Source organism: Notolepis coatsorum (genome assembly GCF_963971535.1).
Source record: "Notolepis coatsorum genome assembly, chromosome: 6".
Classification (NCBI taxonomy): Eukaryota; Metazoa; Chordata; class Actinopteri; order Aulopiformes; family Paralepididae; genus Notolepis; species Notolepis coatsorum.
The window spans coordinates 51,425,293-51,445,514 of record NC_140170.1 but is presented as its reverse complement, the minus strand read 5'-3'; the positions used below and the strand labels follow the sequence as shown (position 1 = coordinate 51,445,514).

At 43.8% G+C, this 20,222-nt stretch overlaps 1 protein-coding gene across 1 annotated transcript in view; it reads left to right on the top strand.

Annotated features, from left to right (window-relative positions):
- cfdp1 (craniofacial development protein 1) overlaps positions 1-20,222 on the top strand; it is a 49,800-nt gene that overhangs the window by 6,655 nt on the left and 22,923 nt on the right. The window contains exons 4-5 of the mRNA XM_084317642.1: positions 169-281; positions 9,307-9,408. Coding sequence (XP_084173768.1) covers positions 169-281; positions 9,307-9,408 — 215 coding nt within the window. The remainder of the gene's footprint in view (positions 1-168; positions 282-9,306; positions 9,409-20,222) is intronic.

Below are 20,222 nucleotides of genomic sequence, written 5' to 3'. Positions count from 1 at the left end.
GAAGTTAAGGATTCTACACGTCAGTAAACACAAACCATAGCTGGTCGAGACCCAAACCCTCCACACCTGCCCCTAAAACCTGTTAAAATATGACTAGCACCATGGTATTGGATATTCACTGTATTTGTGTTTGTGTGCGGTCTTTCTGTGCGTCTGTCCGTCTGTCAGGCTGAGTCTTCGGTATCTACGTCGCCTCCAGCCTGTACAGAAGCTAAACCACGAGAACCGTCCTCCACGGTCACCATCACCAAGGTGTTCGACTTCGCAGGAGAGGAGGTCCGGTACGTCATCAACACATCTGTAAAGCGTTATTTTATTTGGGTGGGAAGTGCTCTGCAATCATTTATGTAAAATGCCATCATATTTAGGCTGCAAGGAAACTGGTTTGAATATTTTGTCTCTGCTCCCAGGACATTCACTCATGCACATGTTATTGCAATCCCAACTCGAACCACTAGACGGTAGTAGAGCTCCACAGTTTAACAGAATGAGTTAATGAGTGAGATAATGTATAAGGGCGACTATTCTGATCACAGGTTTCACTCTCTCCTCCGTTATGATTCCCACCTACAGTATAGATGGACATTTTGGCTTTTCCGTGTCCAATTTTACTATGGAAGTCAATGGAGAAATCGGACAGAAAAAAGCCACTGAAATGTCACCTATCTGTATTTGACAAGAGGGTGATTTATATATTGTTTTAACCCTCAGGGACCGGATAACACTCAGAAGTCAACTACATATTGTACTGTGTTGGAGTATTCTGATGGAGAGTTCACTGTACATTTAAAATCCCATTGAAATGTCTTTAGTGGCGCTGGTATTTGCTTTGTTAGCAAGACAATCATTTCTAAAACTTGGAGCTTCCACAACACAGGGGTTGAATATTTATGCCAACAGCATATAAAAAATAAAATAAAATCTGTAACATATTTTCAAACATAAAACCAACATCACCTTCAAATAATTGATTTTGAGTATTAGAGCTTTTAAGTCAAATATCACACAGAACAAAAACATCAAATATAATTTTTTATTCAGTAAAATGTGAGAATTGGTCAAAGGTACTAAGTCTAAATACATTATTTTAAACCCATCCTATTATAGTTTAAATACATGATGGAACCATAGAACAAATTATGTAGGCTGTCAAAGTTAACGCGGTATTGACATGTTAACCACGATTCTATTAACACCACTATCTTTTTTAACTCACGATTCACTTTTTAGATTTTTTTTAAATTTCTTTAATTACACTTTTATAAATTTTTTACTAGACTTCACTCGGGTGTATTATTGATACTCTCATTGATACTATGTTTGTTTCTGACTCAAAGTGTGTGTGTGTGTGTGTGTGTGTGTGTGTGTGTGTGTGTGTGTGTGTGTGTGTGTGTGTGTGTGTGTGTGTGTGTGTGTGTGTGTGTGTGTGTGTGTGTGTGTGTGTGTGTGTGTGTGTGTGTGTGTGTGTGTGTGTGTGTGTGTGTGTGTGTGTGTGTGTGTGTGTGTGTGTGTGTGTGAGAGATAGAGAGAGAGAGGGGGGGGGGGTGAGAGATGAGGAAGGGGCAAGAGAGAAAGAGAGCTGGGAGAGTGTGTGAGAGAGAGAGAGGGGGGTGTGCGATTACTCAGCCCTTGTGTGGGTGAATGTAACAAGTTCCTAACGTTTTCTTTCCCCTATTATTTCATGCACACTTTATTCATTGTTTTAAATTATTATTTTCTTTTAAGTTATTTTGCACATCACTCTGTTTTGAATTTGATGCAAATTTGCAATGCATGAGGGTCATCCTTTTGTGTTAAATGGCTGCATAAAGCAAGCATTTGTTGACTCGCATGTTGATAAGAGTATTAAAACTTGGAACTTGAAAAAGATCAGTTTATGGTAAATAAAATAAAAAATGCGATTAATTTGCGATTAATCGTGAGTTAACTATGGACAATCATGCAATTAATCAGATTAAATATTTTAATCGATTGACAGCACTAGTTTAAATACATGATTCTAAACCCATTCTATAGTTAAAATATATGATGGAACCATAGAACCAATTCTATAGTTTAAATACATGATTTAAATACATGATTATAAACCCATTATATAGTTAGTTAAAATACACAATGGACATATAGAGCCCACTCTGAACACTTTGTCCAGTTTAAATACATGGGTATTCTTAAGTGGGAAACCCCACGGGTTTTGAGATGTGTATTTTTAATGAGCTGGTGTTGAGATGAGCTCTCATTGAGCTCCACTATCTCACAAACGCATAAACAGACTGTGCTATATTTTCTACACAAATTATGTATAATTATCATAGCATACAATTAGCATGTGCCACAGTGCCATGCAAAGGAAGCAATTACTGCCGTACTGATGGACTGCTACTCGTTACACAGACTAATCTTCCCACAGGATACAGTGGTTGGTGCATATATAGATGGTCTCTCTAGTGGGGTGTTGTTTGTGTGTCTGTGTGTGTATGTGTGCTTGAACATGTATAGTGATACTTTCCACTTTCACAAGTGGAAATCAGATGTTAACACCAACATTGTGGCAAATGTGCTTACGTCTTCTCCAGAGTCAAACAAGAAGATGGATAGCAATATCATATCTTAGGCCGTAAGGTGAAGGCTGTATCGTTTCATCCCGTTCCCACCTCGGCGGACTACGCAATTTTCACTCTGGGTGAAAGATATATTGGTGTAGATTTAGGAATAAAAAAGTTCTCCATTTACAATCCTGCCCGTTTTGCGCAATCATAATTTTAAAGTCAGGACTAGATCTTTCCTCGTGAACGGATACTTGGTCACTGCATAGTTTTATTTGACGTAATTGGTGCGAGTTCGGTCACGTATCTTGCGCTCGACCAATAGCAGCTCTCTTTGTTGCCAAGTTACAGACGACGAGAAATTTGTGTAAACAGTAGTAATGGAAGCAACGGAGAAGGAGTACATATCGACGAGTACAGAAGAGGACGAAAATGGAGAAAAACCACCTGCAAGCACGGGGAGAACATGCAAACTCCACACAGAAAGGCCGGGAGATACCCCACCTGGGTACCTGGCATCATGGAAACCTGGTCCCCAAGCGGGAATCGAACCCTGGACCTTCTAGCTGTGAGGCGACAGTGTTAACCACTACACCACCGTGCCGCCACCGGACCTATAGTCCATCCATGCTGAGTGAATCAGCTCCCCCTGCAGCCACATTTGTGTATATATCTTTTTTGGGGAATTAACTGATAGAATATGTACTGAAAATGTATCGAATCGTGGTCAAATGAAGAGATTTCATGATGCATTGAATCGTTGCCTGAATAATCGTAATCTAAATTAATCGTTGTGAGCCCCTAGGCAACACGCGAGGAACAAAACGCACGCAGAGCACTCCACAAGAGGCTCCATTAGAAATAATTAGGGCTGCAACGATTAGTCGACATAATCGACGATGTCGATTATAAAAAAATCGTCGACGAGAAATTGTTGCGTCGATTAGTCATTAAATTATTATTATTTTTTTTTTTTTTGTGCACTACCTATCTTTGTGAGAGTGGCTTCTCAGGGTTCCAGACAACATCATAACATGATGATCCCATAGCAAATTTTGGACATTGAAAACATTGTTCCCCTGCAGGAGATGATGATCAGACACACAATACATTACACTCTCACTCACACACAGCGATCAGAGTAAGACACACACATACACACTCCTCTCACTCACACACAGCGATCAGAGTAAGACACACACACATTCACACTCCTCTCACTCACACACAGCGATCAGAGTAAGACACACACACATACACAAATTACACAGTACACACCTCTCACTCACACAGCGATCAGAGTAAGACACACACACAAATTACACAGTACACACACTCCTCTCACTCACACAGCGATCAGAGTAAGACACACACACATACACACACACACACGGACTCCTCTCACACACAGCAAACAAACGTTATTTAAAGTACACTTCCACTTTAATTTGTATTATTTAATTTATTTATCTTGTTATGAGTGATTGCTGTATTGTTCTTCAAATACATTTTCATTTAAAGTGGCTTAAAGATCCAAATTCAAATGTTTCATGAGTCATTATTTTAATTTGCTATGGGATCATCATGTTATGATGTTGTTGTTTGGTCCTGACAAGAGTCTCAAAGTCTGGGGTGATGGTAGACAAGCAACTCTGAGGTCATGCTCAATGTCCAATCTGTTCCTCTGCTCTGTCTTCAGCTGGACCAGAGCTGAGAAGCCACTTTCACAAAGATAGGTCATTAAATTTTTTTTTTTTTTTTTTTTTACATTGGTTTTCGATTAGTCGACTAATCGAAAAAATAATCGGCAGATTAGTCGACTACCAAATTAGTCATTAGTTGCAGCCCTAGAAATAATACAATGTTAGGCTCTGGCAAAAACTACATTTTTAACTATGTTACACTTGTCATCTGTCTGAAATCCCACACCAGTCTCGGGTGTGTCCCCCACAGACACCGCGTTAAGACACCATGTTATTAAAGGACCCAACATGCATTCCTCATAGAGAGACGATATGTCCTTCCTGAATGTTTGTGGAATGTTATCTCTGGGTTTCCACATCTCTGAGTGGCTAGAGTCCTGCCTTATTAAGGCCCTGTCATTAGTCTACTGCTACATGAAAACAAGACCATATCGGAGACGGCCTACATAACCAGGAGATGGATCACTGTGGTAGTTAAACTGGAGACAGTCTACATAACCAGGAGATGGATCACTGTGGTAGTTTAACCAGAGACAGTCTAATGAGGAGATGGATCACTGTGGTAGTTTAACCAGAGACAGTCTAATGAGGAGATGGATCACTGTGGTAGTTTAACCAGAGACAGTCTAATAATGAGGAGATGGATCACTGTGGTAGTTTAACCAGAGACAGTCTAATGAGGAGATGGATCACTGTGGTAGTTTAACCAGAGACAGTCTAATAATGAGGAGATGGATCACTGTGGTAGTTTAACTGGAGACGGTCTAATGATGAGGTGGATCACTGTGGTAGTTTAACTGGAGACAGTGTAATGATGAGGAGATGGATCACTGTGGTAGTTTAACCGGAGACAGTCTAATGAGGAGATGGATCACTGTGGTAGTTTAACCAGAGACAGTCTAATGAGGAGGAGATGGATCACTGTGGTAGTTTAACCAGAGACAGTCTAATGATGAGGAGATGGATCACTGTGGTAGTTTAACCAGAGACAGTCTAATGAGGAGATGGATCACTGTGGTAGTTTAACCAGAGACAGTCTAATGATGAGGAGATGGATCACTGTGGTAGTTTAACCAGAGACAGTCTAATGAGGAGATGGATCACTGTGGTAGTTTAACCGAAGACAGTCTACATAACCAGGAGATGGATCACTGTGGTAGTTTAACCAGAGACAGTCTACATAACCAGGAGATGGATCACTGTGGTAGTTTAACCAGAGACAGTCTACATAACCAGGAGATGGATCACTGTGGTAGTTTAACCGGAGACAGTCTACATAACCAGGAGATGGATCACTGTGGTAGTTTAACCGGAGACAGTCTACATAACCAGCAGATGGATCACTGTGGTAGTTTAACCAGAGACAGTCTAATGAGGAGATGGATCACTGTGGTAGTTTAACCAGAGACAGTCTAATGAGGAGATGGATCACTGTGGTAGTTTAACCGGAGACAGTCTAATGAGGAGATGGATCACTGTGGTAGTTTAACCGGAGACAGTCTACATAACCAGGAGATGGATCACTGTGGTAGTTTAACCGGAGACAGTCTACATAACCAGGAGATGGATCACTGTGGTAGTTTAACCAGAGACAGTCTACATAACCAGGAGATGGATCACTGTGGTAGTTTAACCGGAGACAGTCTACATAACCAGGAGATGGATTACTGTGGTAGTTTAACCGGAGACAGTCTACATGACCAGGACATGGATCACTGTGGTAGTTTAACTGGAGACAGTCTACATAACCAGCAGATGGATCACTGTGGTAGTTTAACTGGAGACAGTCTACATAACCAGCAGATGGATCACTGTGGTAGTTTAACCAGAGACAGTCTAATGAGGAGATGGATCACTGTGGTAGTTTAACCAGAGACAGTCTAATGAGGAGATGGATCACTGTGGTAGTTTAACCAGAGACAGTCTAATGAGGAGATGGATCACTGTGGTAGTTTAACCAGAGACAGTCTAATGAGGAGATGGATCACTGTGGTAGTTTAACCAGAGACAGTCTAATGAGGAGATGGATCACTGGTAGTTTACCCAGTGGCGTTGCCTGGGTAAAATGACTGAGGATGCCAAGTCAGAATGTATTTTTTTCTTTTTTTAACAACCTATGTTTTGATAAATATAATGCGTTATTAGATCTACAACCCATTGCAATAATGGAACCGTTATGCTATAAGGCTCATAGTGGCATCGTTTCACTAACCGAGCTCAACGTGTTACAAAAGAAAGTGTTACAAAGTGACGGAATAAATTCAACCACATCGTCTATGTTTGGATTAATTAAACTGGAGTCCACGTATCATATTGCATGTAACAACAAACGTTACATGACAGTCACAGTGTAACTCTTCTCGGTTTGACAAATAATGCAGATGTTCATGTTGAGCTCACGTGCATTTACTGGGCAACAACCTCTTCAGAACAGAACACAGCCTGCCTTACAAAATGCTTTAAACAAACGTATTGCTACTAAAAAGTATGAATTTGTTCCCATTACGGTTCAACACATGCAATACAATGATAGCTTTCCTATCCCACCATGAAGAAAACATCAAATAAACCGGGCTAAAGCACGCAATTATATAGCCTCATTTTACGAAAATAATGATTTTCTTATTATTGTAAACTATAAAAAAATTTAATAAATATATATATTTTTTATATATATATTTTTTTCTATTGGTCACATTTTTGGGGAAGCTTGGCTTCGATGAATATTCGCCACTGAATTTACTACATAACGAGGAGATGGAGCACTTTGGGAGCTTTGAATGGGGAAATCCGTACCTTTTAAATATGGCGGAAACAACAGAATTACTTGCTACAAAACAAATCAACTTGAAATAATTAAACGTGATGTGATTTTACGTTGAGTGACTTTATAAGTAGCATTTCGAGGTGAAATGTGAGTTTTAAAATGAATAGGAATCTCTGCTAAAAGGCTGGGAATTGTGCAGTGAGTGGTTGCCATGGTAACTAATGACGTGGCAGAAACCACTGGATGGTGTACATGCTGTGTAGAGATTGACTGAATTGTTATTTTCGAACAAATACCCCTTTCTGTGTTGTCAATAATTTACCAGTGATTCAGATTCACCTTTATTGTCGCATCACATTGTTACTTTCTACAAGCACAGAATAATGAAATTCTTCTGTCCTTGACCTTGCAGCGGTGACATCAATACACAGGATAAATTAAATAAAAAAGAGCACTATAAGCGTAACATAGCAGTAGACACAGGTGACAAAATAGAAATAGCTCTGAATTACAATACAATAGTTACATCATGGGTATAGTCGGTGCAAAGTGACAACAGAAACAAATGATACATCGTTTATTTAGTTGAACTAGATTATAATATAAGAGTCACGGTTAGGGCTGTCTTAAATACTTCGAAGCTTCGAAGCTTCGTTCGATGGCACAAGCTTCGAACATTAAAAAAAAATCGAAGCGTAAAAAAAAAAAAACATTCATTTTTTTTCAAAAGAAATTTTTTTCAATTTTTTTTTTTACTTCGATATGTGTGTGCGTGTGTGTGTGTGTGAACTACCCATCCCAGTTAGGACAGCCGAATCCCGTCCAATCTTTCGCCGTCGACTAAAGACTCACTTCTTCAACCATTATCTGAAATGATAAAAAAAATAAAAAAAAAATCTAACCGTGACTAACATTACTGTCATGCACTTGTCCTAATAAACTAACCTACACTGTAACACGCAACACTTTGATGAACATTGTTACTCAGCTGATAGAGTTGTACCCTTCTTGCTGTCTTGTCGTACAGAACTTGTAAGTCGCTTTGGATAAAAGCGTCAGCTAAATGACTAAATGTAAGTGTGTGTGTAGGTGTGTGTGTGTGTGTGTGTGTGTGCGCGCGCGTTGTAGAATTCCACACATAAGAAAGAAAGATACTGGGATGAATAAACAAAATAGGAAATAAAATGTAGAAATGCATGCAATACATAAATAAATATGAATCTCCATATATGAAATATAACATTTAGATAAGGTGCTACTGAGATGTTTTGGTGAGTTCTTTGTTTTTTTGTGGAAGTTGCCCTTCTTAAAAATGCATGAACATTCACTGATAATTGGTCTGTAGTGGAGTCTACAAGGTCTACATTGCCGGACCTTGTAGACTGACATAATTCTGTGCATAGTTTAGTCTACACAGGCCATATTTCAAATAATCAAAATCATTCATTACTTACTTCATTCATCTTAAACATTCTTGATTTGGGGGATTGGTAGTTCCCATGAAATCTGAAGTTGTTCAAACGACAACAGCGATCCACCTTGAATTAAATCACACAGCCGAGTGAAACCTTGTTGGCTCAGTCACGAAAGGGGCTACTTAATTAATGAATCCAACCCACTTTATTTATAGAGCACATTTAAAAACAACAAAGTTTACGAAAGTGCTGTACAAGTCCCACAACATTTTTTTTTTTTTTTCTCGAAGCTTCGAATTAAAATCGAAGCTCGGCCCCGAAGCTTCGATTGCCAAAAAAAGCTTCGAAGGTCAGCCCTAGTCACGGTACGGGTGTAGTATGTGCAAAGTGGCAGCAGAAACGGTAAAGTATCTCTAAATTATAATACAATAATCACAGTAGGCTGATAGGCTCAGTACTGTAAGGCCCATAGGATCTCACTTCAATTATGAAAGAAAAATGATGATATGCATGATGACAGATTCCTAGATATGGATGACTCTCCATTCAAAGAGATCTGGTCTAGTCTTGTTGGTCCCTGTTATCATGATGGTGGCAGAGTGAACCCACTTTCAACCGCTTTTCAATGATATTACAAGACAGACAGACGCCTAATAATTAGAATAATTCATCCTCTTGTTTGACTCCCTCTCTCTCCATCTCTCTTCCCCCCTCTCTTTCTCTCCTCACCCTCCCTCTCTCTTTATCTCTCCTCCTCTCTCTCTCTTCCTTCTCCCACTCTGTCTCTCTCGCTTGCTTGCTGTCTCTCTCTATCGCTCTCTCTCTCTCTCTCTCTCTCTCTCTCCTCCCTCTCTCTCTCCCCCTCCCCCTCTCAGAGTCACCAAGGAGGTGTCAGCTGATTCAAAAGAAGCAAAGTGTTTTCTGAAGAGCCAAGAGGAGGAAGAGCAGCCTAGTAAATCACTGTTACCTGGACCCAGGTACCACACACACACACACACACACACACGCACACGCACACACACACACATGGAGCAGCCTAGTAAACCACTGTTACCTGCATGCATATGCAAGAACACACACAAGCAGTAATAGACTCATGCACACAAACAAAGAAGCAAGTAATGTGTGTCTTCTATCCCAGAGAGAGCAGCACGCAAATAGCAGCGAGCCGTAAAGAGTGCAGACATCCAGGCATCAATTAGCTTGATACTATCTTCCCCTGCCATGTTCCAATCATAGGCTACTTACTTTTCAACTGCAAATGCATAAAGGACATCAGCTAAGCATCGTCTTATCACAGTTCTTAACCATCTATACATTATGTTTATTAACTGTTTCACTTGCAAATGGATCTCTTTATGCTGGTTTCCTTCTCTCTGGGTCGGCAGGTTAAGATAATCACGTGTATTAAAGATGTCAGACTCCAATATGCAACAAGGACCGTCCAAATAACATGTCTGTATCGCTGATCTTCGTTTGACACATTCAATAAGAGTTCAAAAACGATGTTGTGTTTACAACCCCCCCCCCCTCCCCGCGCGTGCACGAATCTGCCAACTTGCACCACCTTCTGGCCGCACTGTGAAGCTGTTGACTGTGGCCTTCCTTGTGCATGTTGTTAAGTCATCTGGTTGTCACGGTAACTAATAGTTTGGGGACGAGCACCCCACCAGACAGGAAACGGGAAATCATCATACCAACGACAGGAAGTACAGTATGTCCACCCACAAACCATTTCCTGTTTATGAAGGTGTGTGTGTGCGTGTGCGCGCGTGTGTGTGTGTGTGTAAGATGGGGGACATGCAGAGGAAAGAGTCATCAACACCCCTCCCTCATCACACACATGCACACACACATGCACACACACACACACACACACGCACACGCACACGCACACAGAGCCTATGTAGTTAGTTAGTGATGTGTGTTGAGATAAGAGTGACGTTGTTTACTACTGTTTACCGCCAAAAAGGAGAGTGGAGGGTTGTTGAGAACATCTTGATGCTCCATGATCCACCCAGGCCTGTAAAGGGACATTTCCCAGGTATTTCACCTGAATCCTATCATTCTGTTGTGAGGAGGACATGTGATAATTAGACATGAAACTTACCAATGTGTTCTGTGTCTAAATAGCTTGGCTAGTTCCCCGAGAAACTCACCCACAGAGAGCAGACCTCTAGTGAACTGAACTACAGACCTCTAGTGAACTGAACTACAGACCTCTAGTGAACTGAACTACAGACCTCTAGTGAACTGAACTACAGACCTCTAGTGAACTGAACTGCAGACCTCTAGTGAACTGAACTGCAGACCTCTAGTGAACTGAACTGCAGACCTCTAGTGAACTGAACTACAGACCTCTAGTGAACTGAACTACAGACCTCTAGTGAACTGAACTACAGACCTCTAGTGAACTGAACTGCAGACCTCTAGTGAACTGAACTACAGACCTCTAGTGAACTGAACTACAGACCTCTAGTGAACTGAACTACAGACCTCTAGTGAACTGAACTACAGACCTCTAGTGAACTGAACTACAGACCTCTAGTGAACTGAACTACATACCTCTAGTGAACTGAACTACAGACCTCTAGTGAACTGAACTACAGACCTCTAGTGAACTGAACTACAGACCTCTAGTGAACTGAACTACAGACCTCTAGTGAACTGAACTACATACCTCTAGTGAACTGAACTACAGACCTCTAGTGAACTACAGACCTCTAGTGAACTGAACTACATACCTCTAGTGAACTGAACTACAGACCTCTAGTGAACTACAGACCTCTAGTGAACTGAACTACATACCTCTAGTGAACTGAACTACATACCTCTAGTGAACTGAACTACAGACCTCTAGTGAACTACAGACCTCTAGTGAACTGAACTACAGACCTCTAGTGAACTGAACTGCAGACCTCTAGTGAACTACAGACCTCTAGTGAACTGAACTACAGACCTCTAGTGAACTGAACTGCAGACCTCTAGTGAACTGAACTACATACCTCTAGTGAACTACAGACCTCTAGTGAACTGAACTGCAGACCTCTAGTGAACTGAACTACAGACCTCTAGTGAACTGAACTGCAGACCTCTAGTGAACTGAACTACAGACCTCTAGTGAACTGAACTACAGACCTCTAGTGAACTGAACTACAGACCTCTAGTGAACTGAACTACAGACCTAGTGAACTGAACTACAGACCTCTAGTGAACTGAACTACAAACCTCTAGTGAACTGAACTACAGACCTCTAGTGAACTGAACTACAGACCTCTAGTGAACTGAACTACAGACCTCTAGTGAACTGAACTACAGACCTCTAGTGAACTGAACTACATACCTCTAGTGAACTGAACTACAGACCTCTAGTGAACTGAACTACAGACCTCTAGTGAACTGAACTACATACCTCTAGTGAACTGAACTACAGACCTCTAGTGAACTGAACTACATACCTCTAGTGAACTACAGACCTCTAGTGAACTGAACTACAGACCTCTAGTGAACTGAACTGCAGACCTCTAGTGAACTGAACTACAGACCTCTAGTGAACTGAACTACAGACCTCTAGTGAACTGAACTACAGACCTCTAGTGAACTACAGACCTCTAGTGAACTGAACTACAGACCTCTAGTGAACTGAACTACAGACCTCTAGTGAACTACAGACCTCTAGTGAACTGAACTACAGACCTCTAGTGAACTGAACTGCAGACCTCTAGTGAACTACAGACCTCTAGTGAACTGAACTACAGACCTCTAGTGAACTGAACTGCAGACCTCTAGTGAACTGAACTACAGACTTCTAGTGAACTGAACTACAGACCTCTAGTGAACTACAGACCTCTAGTGAACTGAACTACATACCTCTAGTGAACTGAACTACAGACCTCTAGTGAAGTGAACTACAGACCTCTAGTGAACTGAACTACAGACCTCTAGTGAACTGAACTACAGACCTCTAGTGAACTGAACTACAGACCTCTAGTGAACTGAACTACAGACCTCTAGTGAACTGAACTACAGACCTCTAGTGAACTGAACTACAGACCTCTAGTGAACTGAACTACAGACCTCTAGTGAACTGAACTACAGACCTCTAGTGAACTGAACTATAGACCTCTAGTGAACTGAACTACAGACCTCTAGTGAACTGAACTACAGACCTCTAGTGAACTGAACTACAGACCTCTAGTGAACTGAACTACAGACCTCTAGTGAACTGAACTACAGTCCTCTAGTGAACTACAGACCTCTAGTGAACTGAACTACGGACCTCTAGTGAACTGAACTACATACCTCTAGTGAAGTGAACTACAGACCTCTAGTGAACTGAACTACAGACCTCTAGTGAACTGAACTACAGACCTCTAGTGAACTGAACTACAGACCTCTAGTGAACTACAGACCTCTAGTGAACTGAACTACAGACCTCTAGTGAACTGAACTACAGACCTCTAGTGAACTGAACTACAGACCTCTAGTGAACTGAACTGCAGACCTCTAGTGAACTACAGACCTCTAGTGAACTGAACTACAGACCTCTAGTGAACTGAACTGCAGACATCTAGTGAACTACAGACCTCTAGTGAACTGAACTACAGACCTCTAGTGAACTGAACTACAGACCTCTAGTGAACTGAACTACAGACCTCTAGTGAACTGAACTACAGACCTCTAGTGAACTGAACTACAGACCTCTAGTGAACTGAACTGCAGACCTCTAGTGAACTGAACTACAGACCTCTAGTGAACTGAACTACAGACCTCTAGTGAACTGAACTACAGACCTCTAGTGAACTGAACTACAGACCTCTAGTGAACTGAACTACAGACCTCTAGTGAACTGAACTACAGACCTCTAGTGAACTGAACTACAGACCTCTAGTGAACTACAGACCTCTAGTGAACTGAACTACAGACCTCTAGTGAACTGAACTACAGACCTCTAGTGAACTACAGACCTCTAGTGAACTGAACTACAGACCTCTAGTGAACTGAACTGCAGACCTCTAGTGAACTGAACTACAGACCTCTAGTGAACTGAACTGCAGACCTCTAGTGAACTGAACTACAGACCTCTAGTGAACTACAGACCTCTAGTGAACTGAACTGCAGACCTCTAGTGAACTACAGACCTCTAGTGAACTGAACTACAGACCTCTAGTGAACTGAACTACAGACCTCTAGTGAACTGAACTACAGACCTCTAGTGAACTACAGACCTCTAGTGAACTGAACTGCAGACCTCTAGTGAACTGAACTACATACCTCTAGTGAACTGAACTACGGACCTCTAGTGAAGTGAACTACAGACCTCTAGTGAACTGAACTACAGACCTCTAGTGAACTGAACTACAGACCTCTAGTGAACTGAACTACAGACCTCTAGTGAACTGAACTACAGGCCTCTAGTGAACTGAACTACAGACCTCTAGTGAACTGAACTACAGGCCTCTAGTGAACTGAACTACAGACCTCTAGTGAACTGAACTACAGACCTCTAGTGAACTGAACTGCAGACCTCTAGTGAACTACAGACACAATTTATTCAACTATTTCTGTAACTTTCATCAAGTTGTACCTGCTATAGTTGAAAATAGAAGGAGAGAGAGGAGGAGGAGATAGACTAGAGGAGAGAGAAAGTTTAGTTCTATGATAGAATATAGATTATATTATAGAATATAGGCACTCCTACTGGTCTGTGTGTATATTATCTGCCTCTCCAACTATCTTTACCCCCGCTCTCTCTCTCTGTTCCTCTACCTCTCTCTGCCTCTCCAACTCCCTCTCTCTCTCTCTGCCTCTCCAACTCGCTTTACCTCTCTACCTCTATCTCTCTCTCTTTGTCCCTCTGTTTGCTGACTCAGCTATGTCAGCACAACCGTATCTCTCTCTCTCTCTCGCACACACACACACACACACACACACACACACACACACACACACACACACACACACACACACACACACACACACACACACACACACACACACACAGAGTCCCCTATGTATTGTAAGTGCAGCAGACCTGCCTTTAGTTTTAGACCGGTCTGTCTCTCATCAGGCTGTCTGCTGCTGTCTTCAGGGGCTCTTAAAGGACACGACCCACAACGTCTTCTGTTCTGTTTCGACCGCCACCCTCGGTAGAACTGGCCGTGCACAAGACAGACAGACGGACAGACGTGTATGTTGAATCTTTTTGTGTCTCTGGTATTGCTTGATGCTAGGTGGTAGGTGTCTCTGGTGGTGGTAGGTGTCTCTGGTGATGCTAGGTGGTAGGTGTCTCTGGTGATGCTAGGTGGTAGGTGTCTCTGGTGATGCTAGGTGGGTAGGTGTCTCTGGTGATGCTAGGTGGTAGGTGTCTCTGGTGATGCTAGATGGTAGGTGTCTCTGGTGATGCTAGGTGGTAGGTGTCTCTGGTGATGCTAGGTGGTAGGTGTCTCTGGTGATGCTAGGTGGTAGGTGTCTCTGGTGATGCTAGGTGGTAGGTGTCTCTGGTGATGCTAGGTGGTAGGTGTCTCTGGTGATGCTAGGTGGTAGGTGTCTCTGGTGATGCTAGGTGGTAGGTGTCTCTGGTGATGCTAGGTGGTAGGTGTCTCTGGTGATGCTAGGTGGTAGGTGTCTCTGGTGATGCTAGGTGGTAGGTGTCTCTGGTGATGCTAGGTGGTAGGTGTCTCTGGTGATGCTAGGTGGTAGGTGTCTCTGGTGATGCTAGGTGGTAGGTGTCTCTGGTGATGCTAGATGGTAGGTGTCTCTGGTGATGCTAGGTGGTAGGTGTCTCTGGTGATGCTAGGTGGTAGGTGTCTCTGGTGATGCTAGGTGGTAGGTGTCTCTGGTGATGCTAGGTGGTAGGTGTCTCTGGTGATGCTAGGTGGTAGGTGTCTCTGGTGATGCTAGGTGGTAGGTGTCTCTGGTGATGCTAGGTGGTAGGTGTCTCTGGTGATGCTAGGTGGTAGGTGTCTCTGGTGATGCTAGGTGGTAGGTGTCTCTGGTGATGCTAGGTGGTAGGTGTCTCTGGTGATGCTAGGTGGTAGGTGTCTCTGGTGATGCTAGGTGGTAGGTGTCTCTGGTGATGCTAGGTGGTAGGTGTCTCTGGTGATGCTAGATGGTAGGTGTCTCTGGTGATGCTAGGTGGTAAGTGACAAAAGATCGGTCAGAGGATTCGACCGGCAGGTGAAGTAACTTAGGTTCAGTTTGAGGTGATCGTCCTCCAGGTGTAAATATCAGACATGCAGGCCAAGATCCACTCAGAGACTGGGGTACCTAAGTCTAATTAGTCCCGCCACAGTTGTATAATGAACCAAAAAATAAAGATTTTTTATTATTATTATTATTATTATTATTATTATTATTATTATTATTATTATTATTATTATTATTATTATTATTATTATTTTTTTTTTTTAATTATTTTCTTTTTTAAATATAACGTTTCCCAATAGGGATGTATCGTAGTATTGACAGTGGTGGTAGTCGTAATAGTAATCCAGTATATTATTTTATTTTCTAAAAAATAAACCAGTTCAACACTGGTAACCACTTTTGCTTCATTTCTTTGATGGCTCAAATGTCTGCTCTACAGTGGTTCCCAAACCTCTCCTCGAGACACCCCAGCCGTTCCATGTATTTGTTAAATTCCACCACCAGCACACCTTGATTCAACTAATAAAGGGCTAGTTAAGTTGAATCGGGTGTGCTGGTGGTGGAATTTAACAAATACATTGAACGGCTGGGGTGCTTCGAGGAGAGGATTGGGAAGCACTAGTCTGGTCGATTTTGTGTTTTGAGCCCAAAGTTCATCATAGATCTAGCTTCTTTATTTTGCTCTCAAGAGGGGCTGAGGTTCACCCACCACAGTCTCACAAAATCCTGTGGGAAACACTTGGTGTAGAGAGAGAAGAGGAGGTGTCCAAGGACTGAGCCCTGGGGGACACCTGTGTATAGGGTGCCTCTCCATGATACTTGGTAGGAGCGGTCATGGAGGTAGGATGACAGCCATGCCAGCGCAGAGCCTACAACTCGCATTCCTGTGAGGGGTTTGAGGAGGAACTGATGGTTGACTGTCTGTGAGAGCCTCGAGGACAAGGTGGTTCTTAGCCGAGGCCTCCATCTTATGGTGAAAGAAAGAAGCTTTGGCAGTGGTGATGTTTTTGGAGAATGCTAACAAGAGTTATTGTTCTGAAGGATCAGATTAAACCGAATATATGTATTTATTTATGTATATATATTTGATTGTATTTGTATATCCCCTGATATCCCCTGATGTCCCTTGTATATTCCTTGTACAATGTGCATTGAATATCCCTTCTAGTCTACTGAGCATCCCATAATAGTCTCCATTCTACCATTGGACGAGACCTTGGTGCCAGGTCGCCATGCCCCTCAGACCGAGTTCAATCGTACCGCTCAACATGTATGGACAAGTCCTAGTTCCGCGTAGGAATATGTCTACCGCACCACTAATGGTACTATTTATTCATAGTGCGTATAATAATAATAATAATAATAATTTAGGACCTGCTCCGAGGTCATCATTTGGCACACATGCGAACCATGCATACAATGCGTATCTGCGATTAACCCATCCCGTCGTCCTTCCCCCCCAAGGGCAGCCGGGAGCAGACAGGCGCCACGTGAGCCGCGCCAGGGGACCAATCCAAGTGCTCCTGTCCGTCTTCGTCAAGGACGCCACAGCGTTAGCGATCTTGTTGTTGTGCATGTTTTTCCATTGGGTTTATCTTATCGGGGGGGGAAACCCTTGCGAGCACGGGGAGAACATGCAAACTCCACACAGAAAGGCCTGGGAGATACCCCACCTGGGTAACTGGCATCATGGAAACCTGGTCCCCAAGCGGGATTCGAACCCTGGACCTTCTTGCTGTGAGGCGACAGTGTTAACCACTACACCACCGTGCCGCATATACTGCGCTATTAAAGTAGAACTTTCTTTTAGTCCAGTTCCTTACCCTCCAACAGAGTGACAGACGCAAAAGCCTCCCCGCGAACCACGTGTGGGCAGTAAGGCCAATTCGGCCCAGTATCGGCATTGAGACATCGTGTATATTAATATTTGAATAGTCATATTTGGCACTATATCGTCGAGTTGGACGTATTCTATTAAGCTAATAATAGTCTATTCATATATAGTGCCTCGTGCGGTAAGAGTTCTATAGTAATCAGCACCCCCATCGTTTCGGGCATCAGCTGGACGCTTATCCAGGGTGGTTGACCCCACGTGAAGCTGCACCCGAGGAGCTCCAGGCCAAAGAGCGAGTGGACCTGTATATTGGATTATTCTACCGACGACGGCTAGCCTTCCCCGGCTTGGATTATGCTTTGAGTACTTTGATTATTCTATGGATAAAGGCCAACACTGCGGTGTGTTGGAAATACCCCCCCCGGAGAGGACGACAGGTGAGACGGCGCTCTGCACAGTGAGGTCGCCTCACGTCTCTCCGTCGTGGACCGGAGGACGCCGGCCACAGAGGGTCCAACTGCATTCATCTGTGGATCGAGGATCGTTGGGCACCGTGTCGCACAACTGTGGACTCTCCCAAGATACCCTCGGCCAGACGGGATCCAGCCAGTGACTCTCTAACCCCCCCCCCTCCAGCTGTCCTACAAGCAGTCGGAACCTTCCCCTAGTGTATCCAGCTATATAATCATTCAAGTATCATCGCTATTGTTCCCTAAATATTCCAGGTTGTATATTTGCTTCCTGCGCAATCAGAGATTGGACATTCGATATTGATCTACCTACGAATACTCATTTGCCATAAAAGTGCATACTATTTCAAATCATAAATGTAATTAAGTGATCGTTGTACATACCTTTTGCTATGTATTAAAACTCAAACTTTCGATTTGGTACATTTGTGTTGGATCCGTTTATCAGGTGGGAGTGTTCAACATATTCATACCTAGTACTGGGTGGCCAGAGTCTAAAGTACAAGAGGTAGTGGTAGTAAGTATCATATCTAACCATACAGTCAGGGAATTGTACCCCTCAGTTAGAATTGGTCCTTCGAGCCGGATGGTAATCAGTGTAATATTAATATAGTGTTATTAATATTAAAATGGCCTATGATGAACACTCCACAAAACGATCCTCCTAACCAACAACGCCCGCGGCGCAAACGACAGCTCCCTCAGTACCTAGAGGCTTACGCTGTCAGTCAACAACCTAGTCTTCTACCAACAGTAAACGCGGTAAAACTAGAAAGTAAAATTATGTCTAACCCTAACGACCAGGCTACCCCGACCATAGAGGCCCCTATGGGTTCTAATGTAACTGACCAAGCTCACGGTGGGAACCAGGGGGAACCAGACATGACTTTACACCCCGCCAATACCGAAGAAGTAGTCCCCGACGAGTCCCGGGAGGAAGACAACACTACCGAGAGAGAACTCGGCACGGAAGAAGATGAGGAGAGCACCGTGGAGATAGAGCTCCAAGACTCCGCACGGAGTACCCCAAGGGACGGCTCCCCTATACAACCGTCTTCTCCCAGCGAGGCAGAGAGGACACTACAGCAGGCATTCCTCGTCAGCCTGAAAGCCTCTACTGAACGCGATAGACTCCAGGGTGAACACGATCGATTGCAGATACAGCAACGGAGCGAAGAAGAGCACATACGCCTGGAAATAAGACGCATTCAGATGGAAGAGAATATGGCAAGAGACCGGGCCGACGCCCAGCGCGCCGCCACCGGTGCCCAGAGAGAATCGGATCTCACCAAGCGCGAAGCCGAGCGCGACAGAGCACAAGCGCAACTAATAGAACAGCTGATCAGAAGGACAACACCCCCTCCCTCCACCAGAGGCTCCAGGAACTCGTCTAGACATCACTCCAGGGCGGCATCCCCTAGCCGAGTAAGCGACCCTGAACTTGACCAACAGACGAGGTCTATACCCCCCGCAGACCCCCTTCCCCAACCGGTCCAAGCGAGACCCAGCCACCGGGAAGGAGCAGCATACACTGCGGAGAGGCTAAATCAGAGACTACAAGCCCTGGATGACCTAACGGAAGACGAAGAGGAAGAGGAGGAGAACCACGCCCGACGACAGCACAGTACTCTACCGGACCAGGAGGTCCAGTACAGCCCAGGCTATACCCCCGCGGAGCTGCGCTACAGACCCCCGACGCTATTCACGGGTGAGCACGACGCACGACCCGCACCGAGGAACAGCACCTGGACCAGCGGGCCATGGTACACAGCCGGTACCAGCCCACGCCAAGGAGCAGGAGGAGACTCGCCTAGGAGGCCTCTCCCCCAACGCTCGCCGATGTATCAACAATCCGCGTCATACATTGGCACACCTATGGTACCAGACTTCACCCAGGAGAACCGGGCCCAGTATACGGAGCTCCGCATGTGTCTGGAGACAATGTTGGTGGATGTCATTGATGAACGCCATAAATACGCGATACTACTGAAGCATTTAAAGGTACCCCGCGCGCACAACATATCGCTCGCCTACGCCACTTCCACGACCCCATACACCGCAGCGCTGGTAGCGTTGGACCAGAGATATGGACGTATATGGGATTACGTGATCCAGGAGATCAGGCACATCGACCGCCTACCCCCAGCAACAGACAATCGAGCACTGGACGACCTGTCCATCAGAGTGCAGTCCCTGGTAGGGATGCTGGGAGCGCAGAGGGAAAAGGGTAGGCATGAACTATACGCCAACTCAAATGTAGAGAGGATCTTGGAGAAGCTACCGCCCGCCCGACAGGAGCGCTTTAGGCGGCAGAGAGACCACCGAGACCCTAATGGCC